The sequence below is a fragment of the Petromyzon marinus genome, chromosome 63 (assembly GCF_048934315.1).
Source record: "Petromyzon marinus isolate PM22_M1 ecotype Great Lakes invasive population chromosome 63, UKy_Petmar_22M1.pri1.0, whole genome shotgun sequence".
NCBI classification, from domain to species: Eukaryota; Metazoa; Chordata; class Hyperoartia; order Petromyzontiformes; family Petromyzontidae; genus Petromyzon; species Petromyzon marinus.
In genome coordinates this window covers 6,372,737-6,393,666 of record NC_133729.1, presented here as the reverse complement: position 1 = coordinate 6,393,666, position 20,930 = coordinate 6,372,737, and the positions used below count along the sequence as shown (strand labels likewise).

Sequence of the window (20,930 nt, the reverse complement as noted above, 5' to 3'; positions counted from 1 at the left end):
TGGCTCTCTCTCGCTCCCTTTTTTCTTTATAACTACGACAAGTGATGCATCTGCACGCAGCCCTTCCCACAGTCAAACGGCCTCCGACGGGTAGCTCAGATCTGCATGCACAGAGCTCTCTACCGTCATCTGCCACCGAGCACACGGCCTCCTCCAGCGCCCATTGCTCCTTGAAGGCCGGCACGGCGTGGGTCAGCCGCGCATGGCGGAACTCCGGCCCACACCCTGGCTCCGACCAGAGCGTGGAAGATGCCCAGGCTGCTGGCTGGACGTTGCCCCTCCAGGGCCACCTTTCTCGCCCTCCCCCTCTCTCCTCCCCTGGCTCCTCCCCCTCTGTCTTCTCTCCTCCCCTGGCCCCTCCCCCTCAACCATCTCTCCTCCCCTGCCCCTCCCCCTCTCTCTTCTCTCCTCCCCTGGCCCCTCCCCCTCTCTCTTCTCTCCTCCCCTGGCCCCTCCCCCTCTCTCTTCTCTTCTCTCCTCCCCTGCCCCTCCCCCTTAACATTCTCTCCTCCCCTGGCCCCTCTCTCTTCTCTCCTCCCTTGGCCCCTCCCCCTCAACCTTCTCTCCTCCCCTGCCCCGCCCCCTCTCTCTTCTCTCCTCCCTTGGCCCCTCCCCCTCAACCATCTCTCCTCCCCTCCCCCTCTCTCTTCTCTCCTCCCCTGGCCCCTCCCCCTCTACCTTCTCTCCTCCCCTGCCCCGCCCCCTCTCTCTTCTCTCCTCCCCTGGCCCCTCCCCCTCTCTCTTCTCTCCTCCCCTGCCCCTCCCCCTCTCTCTTCTTTTTATATGTTTTATCTCCCCGTTCGCTGTGTCCACACGTTGGACGGGAAGATCAAAGCGTCGAGACACAGGTCAGCAGTATCGCTACGGGCAAAGCCTGGCGCTGCTGATGAGACCATGAGTGTCGAAAAACCGGCTCAGCGTTGAGCTCGTGTCGAACTAAATGGTTCAAGCAAGCCTGGCCCTGCTGATGAGACGATCATTGTCAAAACCGGTTCAACGTTGAGCTTGTGCCGAACTAAATGGTTCAAGCAAGCCTGGCCCTGCTGATGAGACGATCATTGTCAAATCCGGTTCAGCGTTGAGCTTGTGCCGAACTAAATGGTTCAAGCAAGCCTGGCCCTGCTGATGAGACGATCATTGTCAAAACCGGTTCAGCGTTGTGCTTGTGCCGAACTAAATGGTTCAAGCAAGCCTGGCCCTGCTGATGAGACGATCATTGTCAAAACCGGTTCAGCGTTGAGCTTGTGCCGAACTAAATGGTTCAAGCAAGCCTGGCCCTGCTGATGAGACGATCATTGTCAAAACCGGTTCAGCGTTTTGCTTGTGCCGAACTAAATGGTTCAAGCAAGCCTGGCCCTGCTGATGAGACCATCATTGTCAAAACCGGTTCAGCGTTTTGCTTGTGCCGAACTAAATGGTTCAAGCAAGCCTGGCCCTGCTGATGAGACTATGAGTGACAGCCGCATAAATCAGCTGAGTGACATCCGGATCAGTGAGCCGAACCAAGCGACAGCCGCGTCGATCAGCTGACCAGCGTGCGCGTGACTCGCGAAGCCAGCCGTTGCCCCGCGCCGCGCACGTGACCGCCCCCCCCCTCCCGCCGATCAGCTGTTGCCCCGCGTCACGTGACCACCCCCGATCAGCTGTAGCCCCGCGCCGCACGTGACCGCCCCGCCGCCCCCCCGCGATCAGCTGTTGACGAGGAAGCGCACCCAGACAGAGCCCCCAAGTCACCGCGTGTCTCGCCTCTCGCCATGGCCTCGCTCTGCATCAGCGCCCGCGGTCGACGCTCCGCGCTGGCTTTGCCGTCGCCGTCGCCGCTGCTGCCCCTGCTGCTGCTGCTGCTCCTCCTCTGCTGCGGCTGCAGCTGCTGGGGGCAGCTGCGCGGGGCAGCGTCGGGGTCGCAGCCTTCGAGGTGGAGGTGGTGGAGGAGGCCGCCCGTGGCGGCTCCCGAGGCCTCCGCGGGGCTGTGGTTCCAGCAGAGGTTGGACCACTTCAACGCGGCCGACGCGCGGTTGTGGAGCCAGGTGATGATTGTCCGGAGCCGCGCTCCGCTGCTGGATGAGAGCCACACTCCACTGCTGGATGAGAGCCACATCACTGCCACACTCCACTGCTGGATGAGAGGCACACCACTGGCCACACTCCACTGCTGGATGAGAGCCACACTCCACTGCTGGATGAGAGCCACACTCCACTGCTGGATGAGAGGCACACCACTGCCACACTCCACTGCTGGATGAGAGCCACACTCCACTGGCCACACTCCACTGCTGGATGAGAGGCACACCACTGCCACACTCCACTGCTGGATGAGAGGCACACCACTGGCCACGCTCCACTGCTGGATGAGAGGCACACCACTGCCACACTCCACTGCTGGATGAGAGCCACACTCCACTGCCACACTCCACTGCTGGATGAGAGGCACACCACTGCCACACTCCACTGCTGGATGAGAGCCACACTCCACTGCTGGATGAGAGCCACATCACTGCCACACTCCACTGCTGGATGAGAGCCACACTCCACTGCCACACTCCACTGCTGGATGAGAGCCACACTCCACTGCCACACTCCACTGCTGGATGAGAGCCACACCACTGGCCACACTCCACTGCTGGATGAGAGCCACATCACTGCCACACTCCACTGCTGGATGAGAGCCACACTCCACTGCCACACTCCACTGCTGGATGAGAGCCACACCACTGGCCACACTCCACTGCTGGATGAGAGGCACACCACTGGCCACACTCCACTGCTGGATGAGAGGCACTCCACTGCCACACTCCACTGCTGGATGAGAGGCACTCCACTGCCACACTCCACTGCTGGATGAGAGGCACACCACTGGCCACACTCCACTGCTGGATGAGAGCCACACTCCACTGGCCACACTCCACTGCTGGATGAGAGGCACACCACTGGCCACGCTCCACTGCTGGATGAGAGGCACACCACTGGCCACACTCCACTGCTGGATGAGAGGCACACCACTGCCCACACTCCACTGCTGGATGAGAGCCACATCACTGCCACACTCCACTGCTGGATGAGAGGCACACCACTGCCACACTCCACTGCTGGATGAGAGCCACACTCCACTGCTGGATGAGAGGCACACCACTGCCACACTCCACTGCTGGATGAGAGGCACACCACTGCCCACACTCCACTGCTGGATGAGAGGCACACCACTGCCACACTCCACTGCTGGATGAGAGGCACACCACTGCCCACACTCCACTGCTGGATGAGAGGCACATCACTGCCACACTCCACTGCTGGATGAGAGCCACACTCCACTGCCACACTCCACTGCTGGATGAGAGGCACACCACTGCCACACTCCACTGCTGGATGAGAGCCACACCACTGGCCACACTCCACTGCTGGATGAGAGCCACACCACTGGCCACACTCCACTGCTGGATGAGAGGCACACCACTGGCCACACTCCACTGCTGGATGAGAGGCACACCACTGGCCACACTCCACTGCTGGATGAGAGCCACAGATCAGTTCAGCAAGGCACCCCCGCTAACACGCACGCCTGTACGCCGTCGCGGGCCGGCGGGGGGGAGTAAATACCTCGATTAGCGCGGTTGGCTACCTACGGCGTACGGTGCGAAAGAAGTTCAGCATGCATACAGAGTGCTTACAGATGTGGGGTAAATAGTGGGGGGGGCGCTCGCGCGCTCGTGAACAAAAGCTGCTAACTTCGTCCCTGCTGCATCTGTGGCGACGACTCGAACAGCAGCGAGTGTTGTTGGCAGAGCGAGACCCCCCCGGGGTTGAACGTTCACCTTGTTCACTGGGTTGTTCACCGTGTTGTTCGCCAAGTTGTTCACCGTGTTGTTCACTAGATTGTTCACTTTGTTCACTGGGTTGTTCGCCGTGTTGTTCGCCAAGTTGTTCACCGTGTTGTTCACTAGATTGTTCACTTTGTTCACTGGGTTGTTCACCGTGTTGTTCACTAGATTGTTCACTTTGTTCACTGGGATGTTCATCAGGTTGTTCACCGTGTTGTTCACTAGATTGTTCACTTTGTTCACTGGGATGTTCACCAGGTTGTTCGCCGTGTTGTTCACTAGATCGTTCACTTTGTTCACTGGGATGTTCACCGTGTTCACCGTGTTGTTCACTAGATTGTTCACTTTGTTCACTGGGTTGTTCACTGTGTTGTTCACCGTGTTGTTCACTAGATCGTTCACTTTGTTCACTGGGATGTTCACCAGGTTGTTCGCCGTGTTGTTCACTAGATCGTCCACTTTGTTCACCGGGATGTTCACCTTGTTCACCGTGTTGTTCACTAGATCGTCCACTTTGTTCACTGGGTTGTTCGCCAAGTTGTTCACCGTGTTGTTCACTAGATTGTTCACTTTGTTCACCATGTTGTGTACCGTGTTGTTCACTAAATCGTTCACCTTGTTCACTGGGTTGTTCGCCAAGTTGTTCACCGTGTTGGTCACTAGATTGTTCACTTTGTTCACCATGTTGTTCACCGTGTTGTTCACTAGATCGTTCACTTTGTTCACTGGGTTGTTCGCCAAGTTGTTCACCGCTGAACCTCGCCCACCCCCCCCCACCCCCTTGTTTTCTGCCGCCAGCGGTACTTCATGAACGACACGTTCCACAAGCCCGGGGGCCCCGTCCTGCTGATGGTCGGCGGCGAGGGCCCCGCCAACGTGGCGTGGATGTGCCAGGGCACGTGGCTGGAGTACGCCCGTCGCCTCGGAGCCATGTGCCTCATGCTGGAGCATCGCTTCTACGGGCAGAGCCACCCCACGGCGTGAGTGCCCCCCACGAGTACTACCACGGCCCCCCCCCCCCACAACCACCACCACCACCACCACCAAGGCCGTAGCCATGGAGTCAACATTGGGGGCGGACCAAATCTTCCAGGGGGTCCTAACACAGAAAAAAATAAGAATCTCAATTTGGAAACTCATTTCCTGCCTACATTTTTTTTTAAGATTCACTAACGCATGGGATGGACTTTTTATTTATTTTTTACAATAATGTAGAGTATTGTATTTACATTGCTCTGTTTTTATTTTTTTTACCATTTCTTGTTTCATTGTATGTCTTGGCAGATGTTAGGGATTCATAAAGTGCAACCATAACCACAATCATATGAACAGAAATCTATGCATTGGTTTATATGAAGACAAGTCCTGATATTGTGGCCAAGGTTTAGCAAATTGTTATTTTTATTTACATAGCATAGCAATTAATTTTTTTTATACCAAAATATCGGGGGTGACATTTTTATACCAAAATATCGGGGGTGACACAACACTATACACTACTATACAATACACTACTATACACTACACCACTATACACTACACTACTATACACTACACTACTATACACTACACTACTATACACTACACCACTATACACTACACTACTATACACTACACTATACACTACTATACACTACACTATACACTACTATACACTACACTATACACTACTATACACTACACTATACACTACTATACACTACACTATACACTACTATACACTACACTATACACTACTATACACTACACTATACACTACTATACACTACACTATGCACTACTATACACTACACTATACACTACTATACACTACACTATACACTACTATACACTACACTACTATACACTACACTATACACTACACTACTATACACTACACTATGCACTACACTACTATACACTACACTATGCACTACACTACTATAAGCATTACTATCCACTCTACTATACACTACACTACTATACACTACACTACTATACACTACACTACTATACACTACACTACTATACACTACTATACACTACACTATACACTACACATTGGGCTATATGGAGGCCCGTCGTTAGGCGATTAGTCGTTAAGAGGGGTCCTACTGGCCTGCGTAAGTGCACCGCAAGCACCTAGCCGGGTACAAACAAGTTCTGAAAATTAGAATAGTGAAATAAATAAATAAAATCAGATTTGATTTTTTTTACCCAATGAATACATCATGGTGACGGATGCCGTTAGTTTACCGCTGCACAATTCGTCATGCACTTTCCTCCCTGTCTTGCTCCAGACCTCTGGAGTAAGTGCGCACCTTTCCGGCATGCCGATCTCTGATGTCGTCCGCTGGGGTCTTCCTCTCGTGCAGACACAGCCGGGAATCCGTTGTGAACGCAAACAGAAACAAATAATCTCATCTCCACCGGTGTAACTTGAAATTAATTCAACCCACAGGCCGCCGTGCCCCTCCTCCCCCCTCCCTCCTCCTTCCCCCTCCCTCCTCCTCACCCCTCCCTCCTCCCCCCTCCCTCCTCCCCCTTCCCCCTCCCTCCTCCTCGGCCCTCCCTCTTCCCCCCTCCCTCCTCCCCCTCCCTCCTCCTCCTTCCCCCTCCCTCCTCCTCCTCCCCCCTCCCTCCTCCCTCCTCCTCGCCCCTCCCTCCTCCCCCCTCCCTCCTCCTTCCTATTCCTCCCTCCTCCTCCCCCCTCCCTCCTCCCTCCTCCTCACCCCTCCCTCCTCCCCCTCCCTCCTCCTCCTCCCCCCTCCCTCCTCCTCCCCCTTCCCCCTCCCTCCTCCCCCTCCCCGAGCAATTTCAGCGCGCAGAACCTGCGCTACCTGAGCATCTCGCCCGGCGCAACTTGAACTCACTTCGACTCCCCTCCTCCCCCCCCTCCCCCTCCCCCCCCCCCCCCCCCCCACCGCCAGCAACGTGAGCGTGGAGAACCTGCGCTACCTGAGCATCTCGCCCGGTGTAACTTGAACTCACTTAGACCCCCACCCTCCCCCACCCTCCCCCACCCCCCCCCCCCCACCCCCCCCCCCACCGCCAGCAACGTGAGCGTGGAGAACCTGCGCTACCTGAGCATCTCGCCCGGTATAACTTGAACTCACTTCGACTCCCCTCCTCCCCCACCCTCCCCCACCCCCCTCCCCCCCCCCCCCACCGCCAGCAACGTGAGCGTGGAGAACCTGCGCTACCTGAGCATCTCGCCCGGCGCAACTTGAACTCACTTCGACTCCCCTCCTCCCCCCCCCCCCACCGCCAGCAACGTGAGCGTGGAGAACCTGCGCTACCTGAGCATCTTGCCCGGTGTAACTTGAACTCACTTCGACTCCCCTCCTCCCCCACCCTCCTCCCCCACCCCCCCCCCCCCCCACCGCCAGCAACGTGAGCGTGCAGAACCTGCGCTACCTGAGCATCTTGCCCGGCGCAACTTGAACTCACTTCGACTCCCTCCTCCCCCTCCCTCCCCCCCCTCCCCCTCCCCCCCCCCCCCCCACCGCCAGCAACGTGAGCGTGGAGAACCTGCGCCACCTGAGCAGCGAGCAGGCGCTGGCCGACCTCGCCCACTTCCGGCGCGAGGTGAGCGTGGCGCTGCCCCGGCTGGCGGGTGCCAAGTGGGTGGCCGTGGGGGGGGGCTCCTACCCCGGATCGCTGGCCGCGTGGCTCCGCCTCAAGTACCCCCACCTGGTGCACTCGGCCATCGCGAGCAGCGCGCCGCTCAACGTCACCGTCAATTTCCCCGGTGAGGGCTCCTCGGTGGGGGGGGGGGGGGGGCGGTGGGGGGGTGGGGGGGGGGTGGAGGGGGGTGGGGGGGGGGGCTTTCGCGAACGGATTTTCGTTGTTGGTCGTGGCGGGGAAGGGTTTGGATCGCGTCGGTTTTAACGGGTAAGCAGGATTTCGCGAGCGATGTCATCCGCGGTAGAGGTTTGTTTGGGTTGCACCGCGTAAACGTGTAAAATGTGTCGTTAGAAATCCGCCAGCACCCGACACGGCCAACTAGTTAAGGGTTGTCGCGTAAACGGAACGTGGCCAATTCGTCACTAGTGTAGTGTATAGTGTAGTGTATAGTGTAGTATACTAGTGCAGCACTAGTGTCTAGTGTACAGTAGTGTAGTGTATAGTAGTGTATAATGTAGTATACTAGTACAGCACTAGTGTATAGTGTAATATACTAGTACAGCACTAGTGTGTAGTGTATAGTGTAGTGTATAGTGTAGTATACTAGTACAGCACTAGTGTGTAGTGTATAGTGTAATATACTAGTACAGCACTAGTGTGTAGTGTATAGTGTAGTGTATAGTGTAGTGTATAGTGTAGTATACTAGTACAGCACTAGTGTGTAGTGTATAGTGTAATATACTAGTACAGCACTAGTGTGTAGTGTATAGTGTAGTGTATAGTGTATAGTGTAGTATACTAGTACAGCACTAGTGTATAATGTAGTGTATAGTGTAGTATACTAGTGCAGCACTAGTGTGTAGTGTATAGTGTAGTGTATAGTGTAGTGTATAGTAGTGTATAATGTAGTATACTAGTACAGCACTAGTGTGTAGTGTAGTGTATAGTGTAGTGTATAGTAGTGTATAGTGTAGTGTAGTGTATAGTAGTGTATAGTGTAGTATACTAGTACAGCACTAGTGTGTAGTGTGTAGTGTAGTGTATAGTGTAGTGTATAGTAGTGTATAGTGTAGTATACTTGTGTAGTACGCCGGTGTGTTGGAGAGTCGAGCGACAACATTTACAAACTCAGAACGACGTTTTGCCAGTAATTGCAACCAGTTTTTGTCGCCTGATGAAGGTGCTTGTAATTACTGGCGAAACGTCGTACTCAGTTTGTAAATGTTGTGGCTTGGCTCTCCAACACACCGGCGTGCTGCTCTAGTATACTACACTATACACTACTATACACTACACTATACACTACACACTAGTGCTGTACTAGTATACTACACTATACACTACACACTAGTGCTGTACTAGTATACTACACTATACACTACACACTAGTGCTGTACTAGTATACTACACTATACACTACACTATACACTACACTACACACTAGTGCTGTACTAGTATACTACACTATACACTACTATACACTACACTATACACTAGTGCTGTACTAGTATACTACACTATACACTACACACCAGTGCTGTACTAGTATACTACACTATACACTACACTATACACTACACACTAGTACTGTACTAGTATACTACACTATTCACTACACTACACACTAGTGCTGCACTAGTATACTACGCTATACACTACTATACACTACACTATACACTACACTATACACTACACACTAGTGCTGTACTAGTATACTACACTATACACTACACACTAGTGCTGTACTAGTATACTACACTATACACTACACACTAGTGCTGCACTAGTATACTACAGTATACACTACACCAGTGGTTCTTAACCTGGGTTCGATCGAACCCCAGGGGTTCGGTGAGTCGATCTCAGGGGTTCGGCAGAGCCCCCGCCACGGAGGTCCGGACACACTTGAATTATTGTGTAAATTTGTGATGACACACACGGCCCGCTTGGCCATCACTGGCTGCAGATGATCATGCTACACTGCTTGGCCAATCAGCGCTGCGGGGAATTTAGTGCGTACTCAGTAGTCAACGTGTGACTGTTGTTGTCGTACGTCGTGTGATTTCTTTAATATTTTATCCATACTAACTATGTCGGGCAAAAGAAGAAAGTGGTCGGACGAATATGTACAACATGGATTCTCATGTATCATGGAACGTGATGGGAGTGAGCGTCCTATCTGCATGATTTGCAACGCCAAGTTGAGCAACTCTAGTCTTGCACCGGCAAAACTAAAGGAACACTTCTTGAAGCTGCATGGAGACGGGGAATACAAGAACACAACACTTGCTGAATTCAGGGTGAAGAGAGCCAGATTCGATGAAAGGGCCACTCTGTCTGCTCTTGGATTTGTACCTGTTAATAAACCGATCCTGACAGCATCGTACGAAGTTGCTTACCTGATCGCAAAGCAGGGCAAGCCACACACCATTGGTGAAACACTTGTGAAACCAGCTGCATTAAAGATGGCGAATCTGATACTCGGAACAGCGGCCGAAGGTAAATTATCCCAAATTCCCCTTTCAAATGACACCGTCAGTGACAGAATAGAAGACATGAGTAAAGACATCTTGGCTCAAGTAGTCGCGGATCTGATTTCAAGCCCGGCAAAATTCAGCCTTCAACTCGACGAAACCACAGACGTTTCTGATCTAAGCCAGCTTGCTGTTTTTGTACGCTATGTGAAAGACGACATGATAAAAGAAGAGTTTTTTATTTTGTAAGCCTCTTACAACAACAACGAAGGCAGCCGATGTGAAGAAGCTTGTGGATGACTTCTTCAGAGACAACAATCTTTCATGGGATATGGTTTCTGCAGTTTGTACGGACGGAGCTCCAGTCATGCTGGGAAGAAAGTCTGGTTTTGGTGCGCTAGTAAAGGCCGATGCACCACACATCATTGTGACGCATTGTATTCTGCACAGGCATGCGTTGGCAACAAAAACCTTACCTCCAAAAATGGCAGAAGTATTAAAAACTGTGGTGGAATGTGTGAACTATGTGCGAAAAAGTGCTCTGAGGCACCGCATCTTCAGTGAGCTGTGTAAAGAAATGGGCTCTGAATTTGAGGTACTTCTGCTCCATTCTAATATTCGGTGGTTATCCCGGGGACAGGTGCTGAATCGTGTTTTTGCCATGCGTGTGGAATTAGCCCTGTTTTTGCAAGAGCACCAACACTGCCATGCAGATTGCTTCAAAAATCCTGAGTTCATTCTCATTTTAGCGTACATGGCTGATATATTCGCAGCTCTCAATCATCTCAATCAGCAGATGCAGGGTGGTGGAGTCAATATCATGGAAGCGGAAGAACACCTGAAGGCTTTTCAAAAAAAGCTACCGTTATGGAAACGACGAACAGAGAACAATAACTTCGCAAACTTCCCGCTTCTGGACGACTGTGCAAGTAAGATCGAAGATGTGTCTGGAATCGGAGATATTTCTGTATCCACGGAACTGAAGCAAACAATTGCCACGCACTTAGATGAGCTTGCAAAGTCTCTCGACGGATATTTTCCTACAAGAGAGTCATATCCAGCATGGGTGAGACAGCCGTTCACGTTTGCTGTTGAAACAGCAGATGTCAATGATGAATTCCTCGACGAAATCATTGAAATTCAGCAGAGCCAGGTTCAACAGCAACTCTTCAGAACAACAACGCTCTCAACGTTTTGGTGTCGACAAATGAACAAGTATCCAGTTATTGCTAAGAAAGCCCTGGATTTTTTTATACCATTTGTTACAACATATCTTCGTGAGCAATCCTTTTCGAGGATGCTGGACATAAAAACGAAGAAAAGGAACAGACTTTGCTGTGAAAATGACATGAGAGTGGCACTTGCCAAGGTGAAGCCACGCATATCTGAACTGATCTCTCAAAGGCAACAGTAGAAGTCACATTGATTTCCAGGTATGTAATTTGTTGTGAGTTTATGCATTGTGTTGGTTTTATTCTTTGAACAAGGTAATGTTCATGCATGGCTCATTTTGTGTACCAGTAAAAAACATATCTATGTCTTGAATTTGAAAAAAATCACATTTTATTTTTCACTAAAGAGGGGTTCGGTGAATGCGCATATGAAACTGGTGGGGTTCGGTACCTCCAACAAGGTTAAGAACCACTGCACTACACTATACACTTGTGCTGTACTAGTGACGAATTGGCCACGTTCTGTTTACGCGACAACCCTTAACTAGTTGGCTGTGTCAGGTGGTGGCGGGTTTAACGACACATTTATATATTTTCGCGATCTAACCGCAAAAAAAACCCTCTATTATGCGTAAATGTGTCAATAACCGCCGCCACCCGACAACAGCCAATTGGTAAGATTCGTCATGTAAGTAAAACGTGCCGATTGGTAACTGCTTCAGCACACACTGCTCGTGTCCTGGAGAGTCAAACCCACGACATTTAACAGTTTGAGTACCCGTGACATTTCGCTGGGATCGCGCGTAGCGTCGCACGCGTTTAAATAAATTAAAAAAAAACCATAGCCGGTGCATTTTCTTCACGCCCCGTGACCCCCCCCCCCCCGCTGCATCAGCTGTTCCAGTGAGCCCTGCCGCAAAAAATCCTGCCGATGTGTGGTTTGAACTTGGCAACTGTGCGCAGCCAACATCCCTGATTGGAGGTGCGGGGTGCGGGGCGTGGGGGTCGGAAGGCCAACAAACTGAACAGAAGAAGCGGAGGAAGCGAGTTTGTCAATCCTAGATGATGACCATCTGAAAGTCTCTTGCGTACGTGCGCGTGCACGTACGCAAGTTGAACTCCTCTCGTGCACCGTGCATGGCCAACCGCGTGAATCGGGGGTGCGGGGGTAGGACAACAAACTTAACGAGAAAAAAACAGTTTGAAGGAAATGAGTGTTTAATCCAGATTGTTTGTTTGAAAGCGCGTGGCTCCAGTGGCTTCTTGATATCGGAAGAGAGCGTTCCAGACGGCCGCTGCAGCGACCGTCTTTTTTTCCGGCTTCATCGGGCAGTGGATTGAGCACGGCCGACGGCAGCGGCTGACGAGCGACGATTGCGTCTGTCCGTCGCCGCGCTCGCAGAGTACCTGGAGGTGCTGCGGCGCTCTCTGGAGGCGTACGACGTCCAGTGCGCCGCCAGCGTCAAGGAGGCGTCCGACAGAGCCGTGCAGCTGCTGGGCGAGAAGCAGTACGAGAAGATCGGCAAGGACTTCGGGTAGGCGCAGAGCGCCCAGGCCCAATGCTGGCCCCGGTCGGATACCACGGCCAACGCTTGCCCAAACCCCCCCCTCCCTCGCTCGCTCCCCTCCCTCGCTCCCTCCCTCGCTCCCTCCCTCCCCTCGCTCCCTCCCCTCCCTCGCTCCCTCCCCTTCCTCGTTCCCTCGCTCCCTCCCCTCCCTCGCTCCCTCCCCTCCCTCGCTCCCTCCCCTCCCTCCCCTCCCTCGCTCCCTCCCCTCCCTCGCTCCCTCCGCTCCCTCCCCTCCCTCGCTCCCTCCGCTCCCTCCCCTCCCTCATCCCCTCCCTCGCTCCCTCCGCTCCCTCCCCTCCCTCGTTCCCTCCCCTCCCTCCCCTCCCTCACTCCCTCCCCTCCCTCGCTCCCTCCCCTCCCTCCCCTCCCTCGCTCCCTCCCCTCCCTCGCTCCCTCCCCTCCCTCGGGCGTGATGGCGTTCATCACCACCACCATCATCATCAACAACAACAACCGCTAATCGCCACTAAGTGGCGGTGACGTCACCACGGCGCCTGTGCCAGGCCATGTGCACGTTGAGGCCACGTGAAGCGTCGAACGCCCGCTGGGAGCAGGAGGTCACGGGGCAGACCCAGCAGGTGCCACGGGTCGACTGGCTGAGATGACTGAGACGATGCACCCACCTGCGCCAACACCACCAACATCACCACCACCATCGCCATCACTCGGGAGTTACGGCGCCAGTCATCACCAACAACGCCACAATAGCCACTTAAACGGAAAACTATACGTATACGTATATATTATTATTTTTTACCGGGCAAGGCCCACTGAGCTGCATAGCTCTTTTTTTGTCAGAAGCGACCTGGCTACACAAATGATTGCTCCACGAAGCGGCTCATCATCGTGTGGATTGTGGATTGCGTTTCCGATTCCCGTCCCCGGTGACGCGCGTTCTCACGTCATCGGAACAGAGCGAGGATAGCCACGGACATCTTTTTTGCCCTCGTTGTCGTTGTTGTTGTTGTTGTCGAGTGTCAAATCGAGCGGTCGGTCGCGACCACTTCCGTTGGGTGTCTAAACATTCGTCGGCATTTCGTGAAACGAGCGGTCACCGCCGTCCCCTGACGAGCGCTCAACCCCACCGGCGGCGGGGTGGGGTGGGGCCCTGTTGCACAGGCTCTGCGAGCCTCTGGACGTGCGGTCGGACGCGGACTCTGCCTATCTGCTGGAGACCCTCGCGGGCTTCTTCATGGACGTCGTCCAGTACAACGAAGACAACCGCGCTTTCGAGGTGAGGACTCCGCATCGCAGCTGATGGTACGTGCGTGTGTGTGTGTGCGTGTGTGTGCGTGTGTGTGCGCGTACGTTGCCAACCGCGCTAATTGGAGGTCTCTGTTGTGTGGTGAGTCTATGGTCTCTGTTGTGTGGCGAGTCTCTGGGTCTCTGTTGTGTGGTGAGTCTCTGGGTCTCTGTTGTATGGTGAGTCTCTGCGTCTCTGTTGTGTGGTGAGTCTATTGCTTTCTGTGTGGTGAGTCTATGGGTCTGTTGTGTGGTGAGTCTATGGGTTTCTGTTGTGTGGTGAGTCTATGGGTCTCTGTTGTGTGGTGAGTCTATGGGTTTCTGTTGTGTGGTGAGTCTATGGGTCTCTGTTGTGTGGTGAGTCTATGGGTCTCTGTTGTGTGGTGATTCTATGGGTCTCTGTTATGTGGTGAGTCTATGGGTCTCTGTTGTGTAGTGAGTCTATGGGTCTCTGTTGTGTGGTGAGTCTATGGGTCTCTGTTGTGTGGTGAGTCTATGGGTCTCTGTTGTGTGGTGAGTCTATGGGTCTCTGTTGTGTGGTGAGTCTGTGGGTCTCTGTTGTGTGGTGAGTCTATGGGTCTCTGTTGTGTGGTGAGTCTATGGGTCTCTGTTGCGTGGTGAGTCTATGGGTCTCTGTTGTGTGGTGAGTCTGTGGGTCTCTGTTGTGTGGTGAGTCTGTGGGTCTCTGTTGTGTGGTGAGTCTATGGGTCTCTGTTGTGTGGTGAGTCTGTGGGTCTCTGTTGTGTGGTGAGTCTATGGGTCTCTGTTGTGTGGTGAGTCTATGGTTTTCTGTTGTGTGGTGAGTCTATTGCTCTCTGTGTGGTGAGTCTATGGGTCTTTGTGTGGTGAGTCTATTGTTCTCTGTGTGGTGAGACTATGGGTCTCTGTTGTGTGGTGAGTCTATGGGTTTCTGTTGTGTGGTGAGTCTATGGGTCTCTGTTGTGTGGTGAGTCTATGGGTTTCTGTTGTGTGGTGAGTCTATGGGTCTCTGTTGTTTGGTGAGTCTATGGGTTTCTGTTGTGTGGTGAGTCTGTGGGTCTCTGTTGTGTGGTGAGTCTATGGGTTTCTGTTGTGTGGTGAGTCTATGGGTCTCTGTTGTGTGGTGAGTCTATGGGTCTCTGTTGTGTGGTGAGTCTATGGGTCTCTGTTGTGTGGTGAGTCTATGGGTCTCTGTTGTGTGGTGAGTCTATGTGTCTCTGTGTGGTGAGTCTATGGATCTCTGTGTGGTGAGTCTATGGGTCTGTGTGGTGAGTCTATGGGTCTGTGTGTGGTGAGTCTATTGTTCTCTGTGTGGTGAGTCTATGGGTCTCTGTGTGGTGAGTATGGATCTCTGTGTGGTGAGTCTATCGATCTTTGCGTGGTGAGTCTATTGATCTTTGCGTGGTGAGTCTATGGGTCTCTGCGTGATGAGTATGGGTCTCTGTTGTGTGGTGAGTCTATGGGTCTCTGTTGTGTGGTGAGTCTATGGGTCTCTGTGTGGTGAGTCTATGGGTCTGTGTGGTGAGTATGGATCTCTGTGGTGAATCGATGGGTCTCTGCATGGTGAGTCTATCGATCTTTGCGTGGTGAGTCTATGGGTCTCTGCGTGATGAGTATGGGTCTCTGTGTGATTAGTCTATGGGTCTCTGTGTGGTGAGTCTATGGGTCTCTATGTGATTAGTTTATGGGTCTCTGTGTGGTGAGTCTATGGGTCTCTGTGTGGTGAGTGGATCTCTGTGTGGTGAGTCGATGGGTCTCTGCGTGGTGAGTCTATCGATCTTTGCGTGGTGAGTCTATGGGTCTCTGCGTGATGAGTATGGGTCTCTGTGTGATTAGTCTATGGGTCTCTGTGTGGTGAGTCTATGGGTCTCTATGTGATTAGTTTATGGGTCTCTGTGTGGTGAGTCTATGGGTCTCTGTGTGGTGAGTATGGATCTCTGTGTGGTGAGTCGATGGGTCTCTGCGTGGTGAGTCTATCGATCTTTGCGTGGTGAGTCCATGAGTCTCTGCGTGATGAGTATGGGTCTCTGTGTGATTAGTCTATGGGTCTCTGTGTGATTAGTCTATGGGTCTCTGTGTGGTGAGTCTATGGGTCTCTATGTGATTAGTTTATGGGTCTCTGTGTGGTGAGTCTATGGGTCTCTGTGTGGTGAGTATGGATCTCTGTGTGGTGAGTCGATGGGTCTCTGCGTGGTGAGTCTATCGATCTTTGCGTGGTGAGTCCATGGGTCTCTGCGTGATGAGTATGGGTCTCTGTGTGATTAGTCTATGGGTCTCTGTGTGGTGAGTCTATTGCTCTCTGCGTCAAACGCTCTTAACAAACTGAGCTTTCGAAGGAGCCCTCGTAATCATCGTAACGATGTTAGCGCATATCTTTGTTCACAGCTCACAAAAAAAAACCTATCACAACCCTCCAGACCTGATTTCTCAGTCAGCGATTCTCTTTCACAGTTCCTAGGGAAATGACTAACACGGGGAATCAATTATTTCCCTATCATCCTCCTCGGCCCTGGAATTATTTACGAAAGATTTTTAAACTGGACAATGGGGGTAACGCCGTCTGTTTTCAAAGCTCCGACAGAAGAAAATGTCATTGACCATTGTAATTGTTTTTAATTGTTTTGAATTTTACTAGTTCGTATTGCGTGTGTGTGTGTGTGTACATGTGTGGCGATGTCTTGTTTTTACCCGACTGCTTGCCAGGTCCCCCTCACAATAGAGGTTTTTTTTTTTTAACCTCAAGTGTTTTTTTTTTTAACCCGGTTAAATTAAGGTGAAAATGAAAATAAGCGAAAGGCTCGGAACGTAGCGATCCGTGTCAAATCGCCCGCCCAAGCTCCTCTCGTGCGTGGAGGCGTTAACCAGCCCGCTTCAGGAGTCGTTTACACGTGGGAAGGGAGCCCAGAGCGCCCGCAAAAAAAAAACCCGCGTGTTGCGAGGGGGCAACACTCGATCCCCCGTACAGACGGCGCGGGTGGAGGTCCGTACCTTGCTGCACCGAGCCGGGCGTCTGTGCGGTGATCCCCACCGACCTTCGCCGCTGCCTCCACGGGGCCCTTCCTCTCTGTTATTGTTCCTTCTGCACCCTTTGGCACCTGACAACAGTGCAACATTTTGTTCGGCAAAAGTTGCCCGGCGGCGGCGGCGAATAACCGAATTCGGTCCCGGATCTCCCCCGGGTCGACTCGGACTTTCGGTGACTACTTATTGTTGTTCTTGTGCGACCCCCCCCCCACCACCACCACCCCCCCCCCCCCATCCTCGTCCGCAGGGGGCGAAGGGCACGAACGTCACCATCAGCGTGCTGTGCGCGGTGATGCGCGACGCGGCGCTGGGCGGTGCCTACGAGCGCTACGCGGCGGCCGTGCGCCTCACTAGCGATGCGCTCGGGGTGCCGTGCGTGGATGCCAGCTACACGGGGTTCCTGCGAGACATGCGCGGGCACTCGTGGGACGGCCCCGCCGTCGCGTCCGGCGGTGCGTGCGTGCTTGTGCTGTGTGACGCTTCACGTGGCCTCGAGGCGCACATGGCCTGGCACAAGCGTCGTGGTGACGTCACCGCCACTTGGTGGCGAATGGCGGTCGTCGTTGTTGTCGTTGTCGTTGTGCGAGTGTGTCTGTGAGCGGGGAGCGGTCGGTGCAGCGGTCAGCGCCACGCCACGCTACGAACCCGAGTTCGATTCCCGCTCACGGCCAACACCGGCGACGATTATTTGAACCGGTCCCCGGGCCTCCCATAGGTCGAATCGGCCTCGAATAAGTACGTACAGCGCGAAGAAGTTCAACCTACATACAAAACCGGTGCGGTGTGTAAACATCGCCACTGGGGAGACAAAGGCGGCCGGGCGTGGTGTTGGCCACCCACCCCCTGTAGGTGCTGCTCTGTAACGGCGCTTGCCCCTACAGCCTGTTAACGGCCACGCGGAGGAGGCTCGTGATGGACGCCACCGAGGCCAGTCGGAGGCAGTCGCCCTTCGGCGACAGCAGAGGGCGGAGGAGCGACGCTCGCAACGACGGGCGGAGGCGCCGGGCGGCCGAAACGCGGCGAGCTGGCGCTGTAGGTGGGGGGCACCGGCGGTGCAGCGGCGGCCGGTCCGTCTCGGTCGGTCAACCCCCCCCAGGGCGCCTGCCGCCGGCGACCTCCTTTTTTTATAATTCGTTTTGTGGCGTCGGGTTGGTGGAGGGGCTCTCGCTCGGCAACGCGTCATTTCTCGACACGTTCCCTTGGTTGAATTGCGCCGATGATCCGTGCCACCCCCCACCCCCTCCCCCCGTGGGCCGTGTGCACGCTGCAGGCCGGCAGTGGGTGTACCAGACGTGCACGGAGTTCGGGTTCTACCAGACGACCGACTCGGCACAGCAGCCCTTCTCTGGATTCCCACTCAGGTATCCGTCTACTCTCGTCCGTGTGTCCTGTGAGAGAGTAGACACCCGCCCACGCTCACCCACGCCCGCCCACGCTCACCCACACTCACCCACGTCCGCCCACGCCCACCCACGCTCACCCACGCTCGCCCACGCTCACCCACGCTCGCCCACGCTCACCCACGCTCACCCATGCCCACGCTCACCCACGCCCGCCCACGCTCCTCGCCCCTCCCGGGCGCCCGCTCGCCCACAGCTACAAGCTGCAGCAGTGCGCCGACGTGTACGGGCCCGAGTTCGACGCGGCGGCGGTGGCGGCCGCCGTGCAGAGGACCAACGAGGACTACGGGGGCCTGGCGCTGCGGGCCTCTCGCATAGTCTTCCCCAACGGCTCCCTCGACCCGTGGCACGCGCTGGGGGCCACCCGAGACCTCGCGGCCGACCTGCCCGCCGTCTTCATCCAAGGCAGGTCGAGCGCGGCCCCCCGCCCCCCCCCCCAGACGGTTATCTCCCTCGCCCTGGTATCCGGGGAGGCCCGTCGGTTCGACCCCCGACGCTGACGTCGATGCGTGCTTGCGCCTTGGGAGTTTGCGTGTTCCCCTCCTCTCCCGCGCGCTCTCTCACCGTGGCCGCGTGGATTTTTCTCCGGGGCCAAGCTCTCGCAGCGGGCGGCGACGTCCGCGCGCCATTGCCGTTGCTGCCGCGTGCGATCCCAAACTTGGGGTGAACTTGCGGTGGAATCTTTCGAGACCTTCGGCAAAATGTGGACGGCGACGCCGGGAAGCGCGATGGCGGGGATCTTGTTAATGTCCACCGTTAGCATTTTACGGTTAATACAGAGATCCCCCGTGTAGCCTGAACAGACTCTCGGGGGGAAAGCGCTGTTAGCGAACGGCGCCTGCGAAGGCTGGCACGGCGCTCGATGGGGTGGGTGGCCGGCACCAACGCCCGGCCGCCTTCGCCTCCCGGTTGTTTTCGCGTTTCTACGTCGGACTTCTTCCGCACCGATCGTAGCCAACCGTGCCGATCGGAGGTGCGAGCGGCGATGTCTACACGCGGCACCAGGTCTAGACGGGGGGGGGGGGGGGGGGGGGAGTCCCAGGGCCTGGTCGGTTCAGATAATTACCGCCCCCCGGCCCCCCATGGGGCACATTTCTTCTCGCCGCAGGGACAGCGCACTGCGCTAACATGTACCCCGCGACGGCCCAGGACCCTCCGCAACTGACCGAGGCCCGCGCCCGGGTCTTCGACATTCTGCAAAAGTGGCTGAGCGAAGACGACTGAGCGCGTCGGGCCTCCGGGAACGTGCGCTCGGCGGCTCTTCGGGCGAAAACCCCCGGCGTGAAAACGACGCCGCTCGGTCCCGGGACAGAAAGAAAGAAACGCGGATTCCCACAATGTGCTTGGCGATACACGGCGTGTGTGTGTGTGTGTGCGTGCGTGCCCTATCCCCCACCCACCATCCCCACTCACCGTTTAGTCCGTGCGCCAGAGAGGAAATCGGAGTAGTTGAGCCGAATCGATTTGTTTACACGGCGAAATGATAATGAACACTCAAACTAAGTAAGCGGGTTTTTTATTTTTTTATTTGACCAGGTAAGGTCCTCCGAGCTATATGGAGCTCTTATTCAGAAGCGACCTGGCTATCGCAAACGGTCGCTCAACAAAGTGCCACCTGATCACGTGGAAATGTATAGGACGCTTGAATGCACGTCGATTCTGAATTTGGGGAGATGGCAGAGACACGTTAACTCCAAATACTCAGCAGGCATCAGTGTCGGGATCGAACCCACGACCTCCTGTATACCAGGCGAGGTAGTTAACATCTCCTAGCCACCGTGATGATGAGAGAGAGAGACGCAGACTCCAAATATACAGCAGTTGTCAGTGTCGGGATCGAACCCACGACCTGCTGTATACCAGGCGAGGTGGTTAACTTTTCTCCTAACCACCGCGTCAACGCCGGTTCGCACGGTCCCGCAAGGTTCCGATGCGGACTCGCCGACAAACCAAAACAAAAACGGCGTCGGCAAGCCCCCCCCCCCCCGGGAAGCCTGCGGCAGAGGCGATGGAATCGAGTGGCCACGGCGGTGGGGGGGGGGGGGGGGCGGGGGGCGTCGGGGGAATCGTCGACGGAGCCCGCTCTGTGATGCGATGCCCGCATCTGCACCGCAAGGTCTGCGCGCTGAAATTATTTTGCCCCGCACGTGGCCAGCCGCGATATTCGGTAGTGCCGGCAGTGGCAGGGGGGGCAGGGGGGGCGGGGGGCGGGGGCACAAACTAAATGCAAAAGAAAGCTGTTGCTAAAGAAACGAGTTTGTCAGTCGAGATGGTGAAAAGTGCATGGCTCAAACTAAACGCAAAATTTCAAGTTGTTGGAAGAAATTAGTTTGTCACTCTAGATGATTTAAAAGTGCCTGGCTCAAACTAAACACAAGAAAGTCGTTGCTAAAGAAACGAGTTTGTCACTCTAGTTGATGATTTGAAAGTGCGTGGCTCAAACTAAACACAAGAAAGTCGTTGCTAAAGAAACGAGTTTATCACACTAGATGATTTAAAAGTGCGTGGCTCAAACTAAACAAAGTCGTTGCTAAAGACATGAGTTTGTCACACTAGATGATGATTGAAAAGTGCGTGGCTCAAACTAAACACGATAAAGTAGTTGCTAAAGACATGAGTTTGTCGCTCTAGATGATTTAAAAGTGCATGG

At 54.5% G+C, this 20,930-nt stretch overlaps 2 protein-coding genes across 2 annotated transcripts; one reads left to right on the top strand and one right to left on the bottom strand.

Moving 5' to 3' along the window:
- Nucleotides 1-1,637: 1,637 nt before the first annotated feature.
- Nucleotides 1,638-19,783, top strand: LOC116956067 (putative serine protease K12H4.7). The gene is made up of 9 exons (XM_032977501.2): nt 1,638-2,027; nt 4,614-4,795; nt 7,307-7,545; nt 12,470-12,602; nt 13,755-13,869; nt 17,128-17,332; nt 18,151-18,241; nt 18,477-18,685; nt 19,389-19,783. The coding sequence occupies exons 1-9, from the start codon at nt 1,755-1,757 to the stop codon at nt 19,502-19,504; spliced, it is 1,563 nt and encodes a 520-aa protein (XP_032833392.2). The 5' UTR covers nt 1,638-1,754; the 3' UTR covers nt 19,505-19,783.
- On the bottom strand, nt 3,572-4,551 carry LOC142906288 (uncharacterized; the record flags this gene model as incomplete). Its single annotated transcript, XM_076053818.1, has 1 exon — nt 3,572-4,551. A coding segment is annotated over one exon (939 nt), but the record flags the coding sequence as incomplete, so codon positions are not given.
- Nucleotides 19,784-20,930: the final 1,147 nt, after the last annotated feature.

Excerpts from the sequence above, each read along its gene's own strand:
- LOC116956067 (XM_032977501.2), top strand. The coding sequence starts at position 1,755 with ATGGCCTCGCTCTGCATCAGCGCCCGCGGTCGACGCTCCGCGCTGGCT. Across the intron at positions 12,603-13,754 it reads AAGATCGGCAAGGACTTCGG|GCTCTGCGAGCCTCTGGACG; the intron begins GTAGGCGCAGAG and ends CCTGTTGCACAG. Across the intron at positions 17,333-18,150 it reads CCCCGCCGTCGCGTCCGGCG|GCCGGCAGTGGGTGTACCAG; the intron begins GTGCGTGCGTGC and ends TGCACGCTGCAG.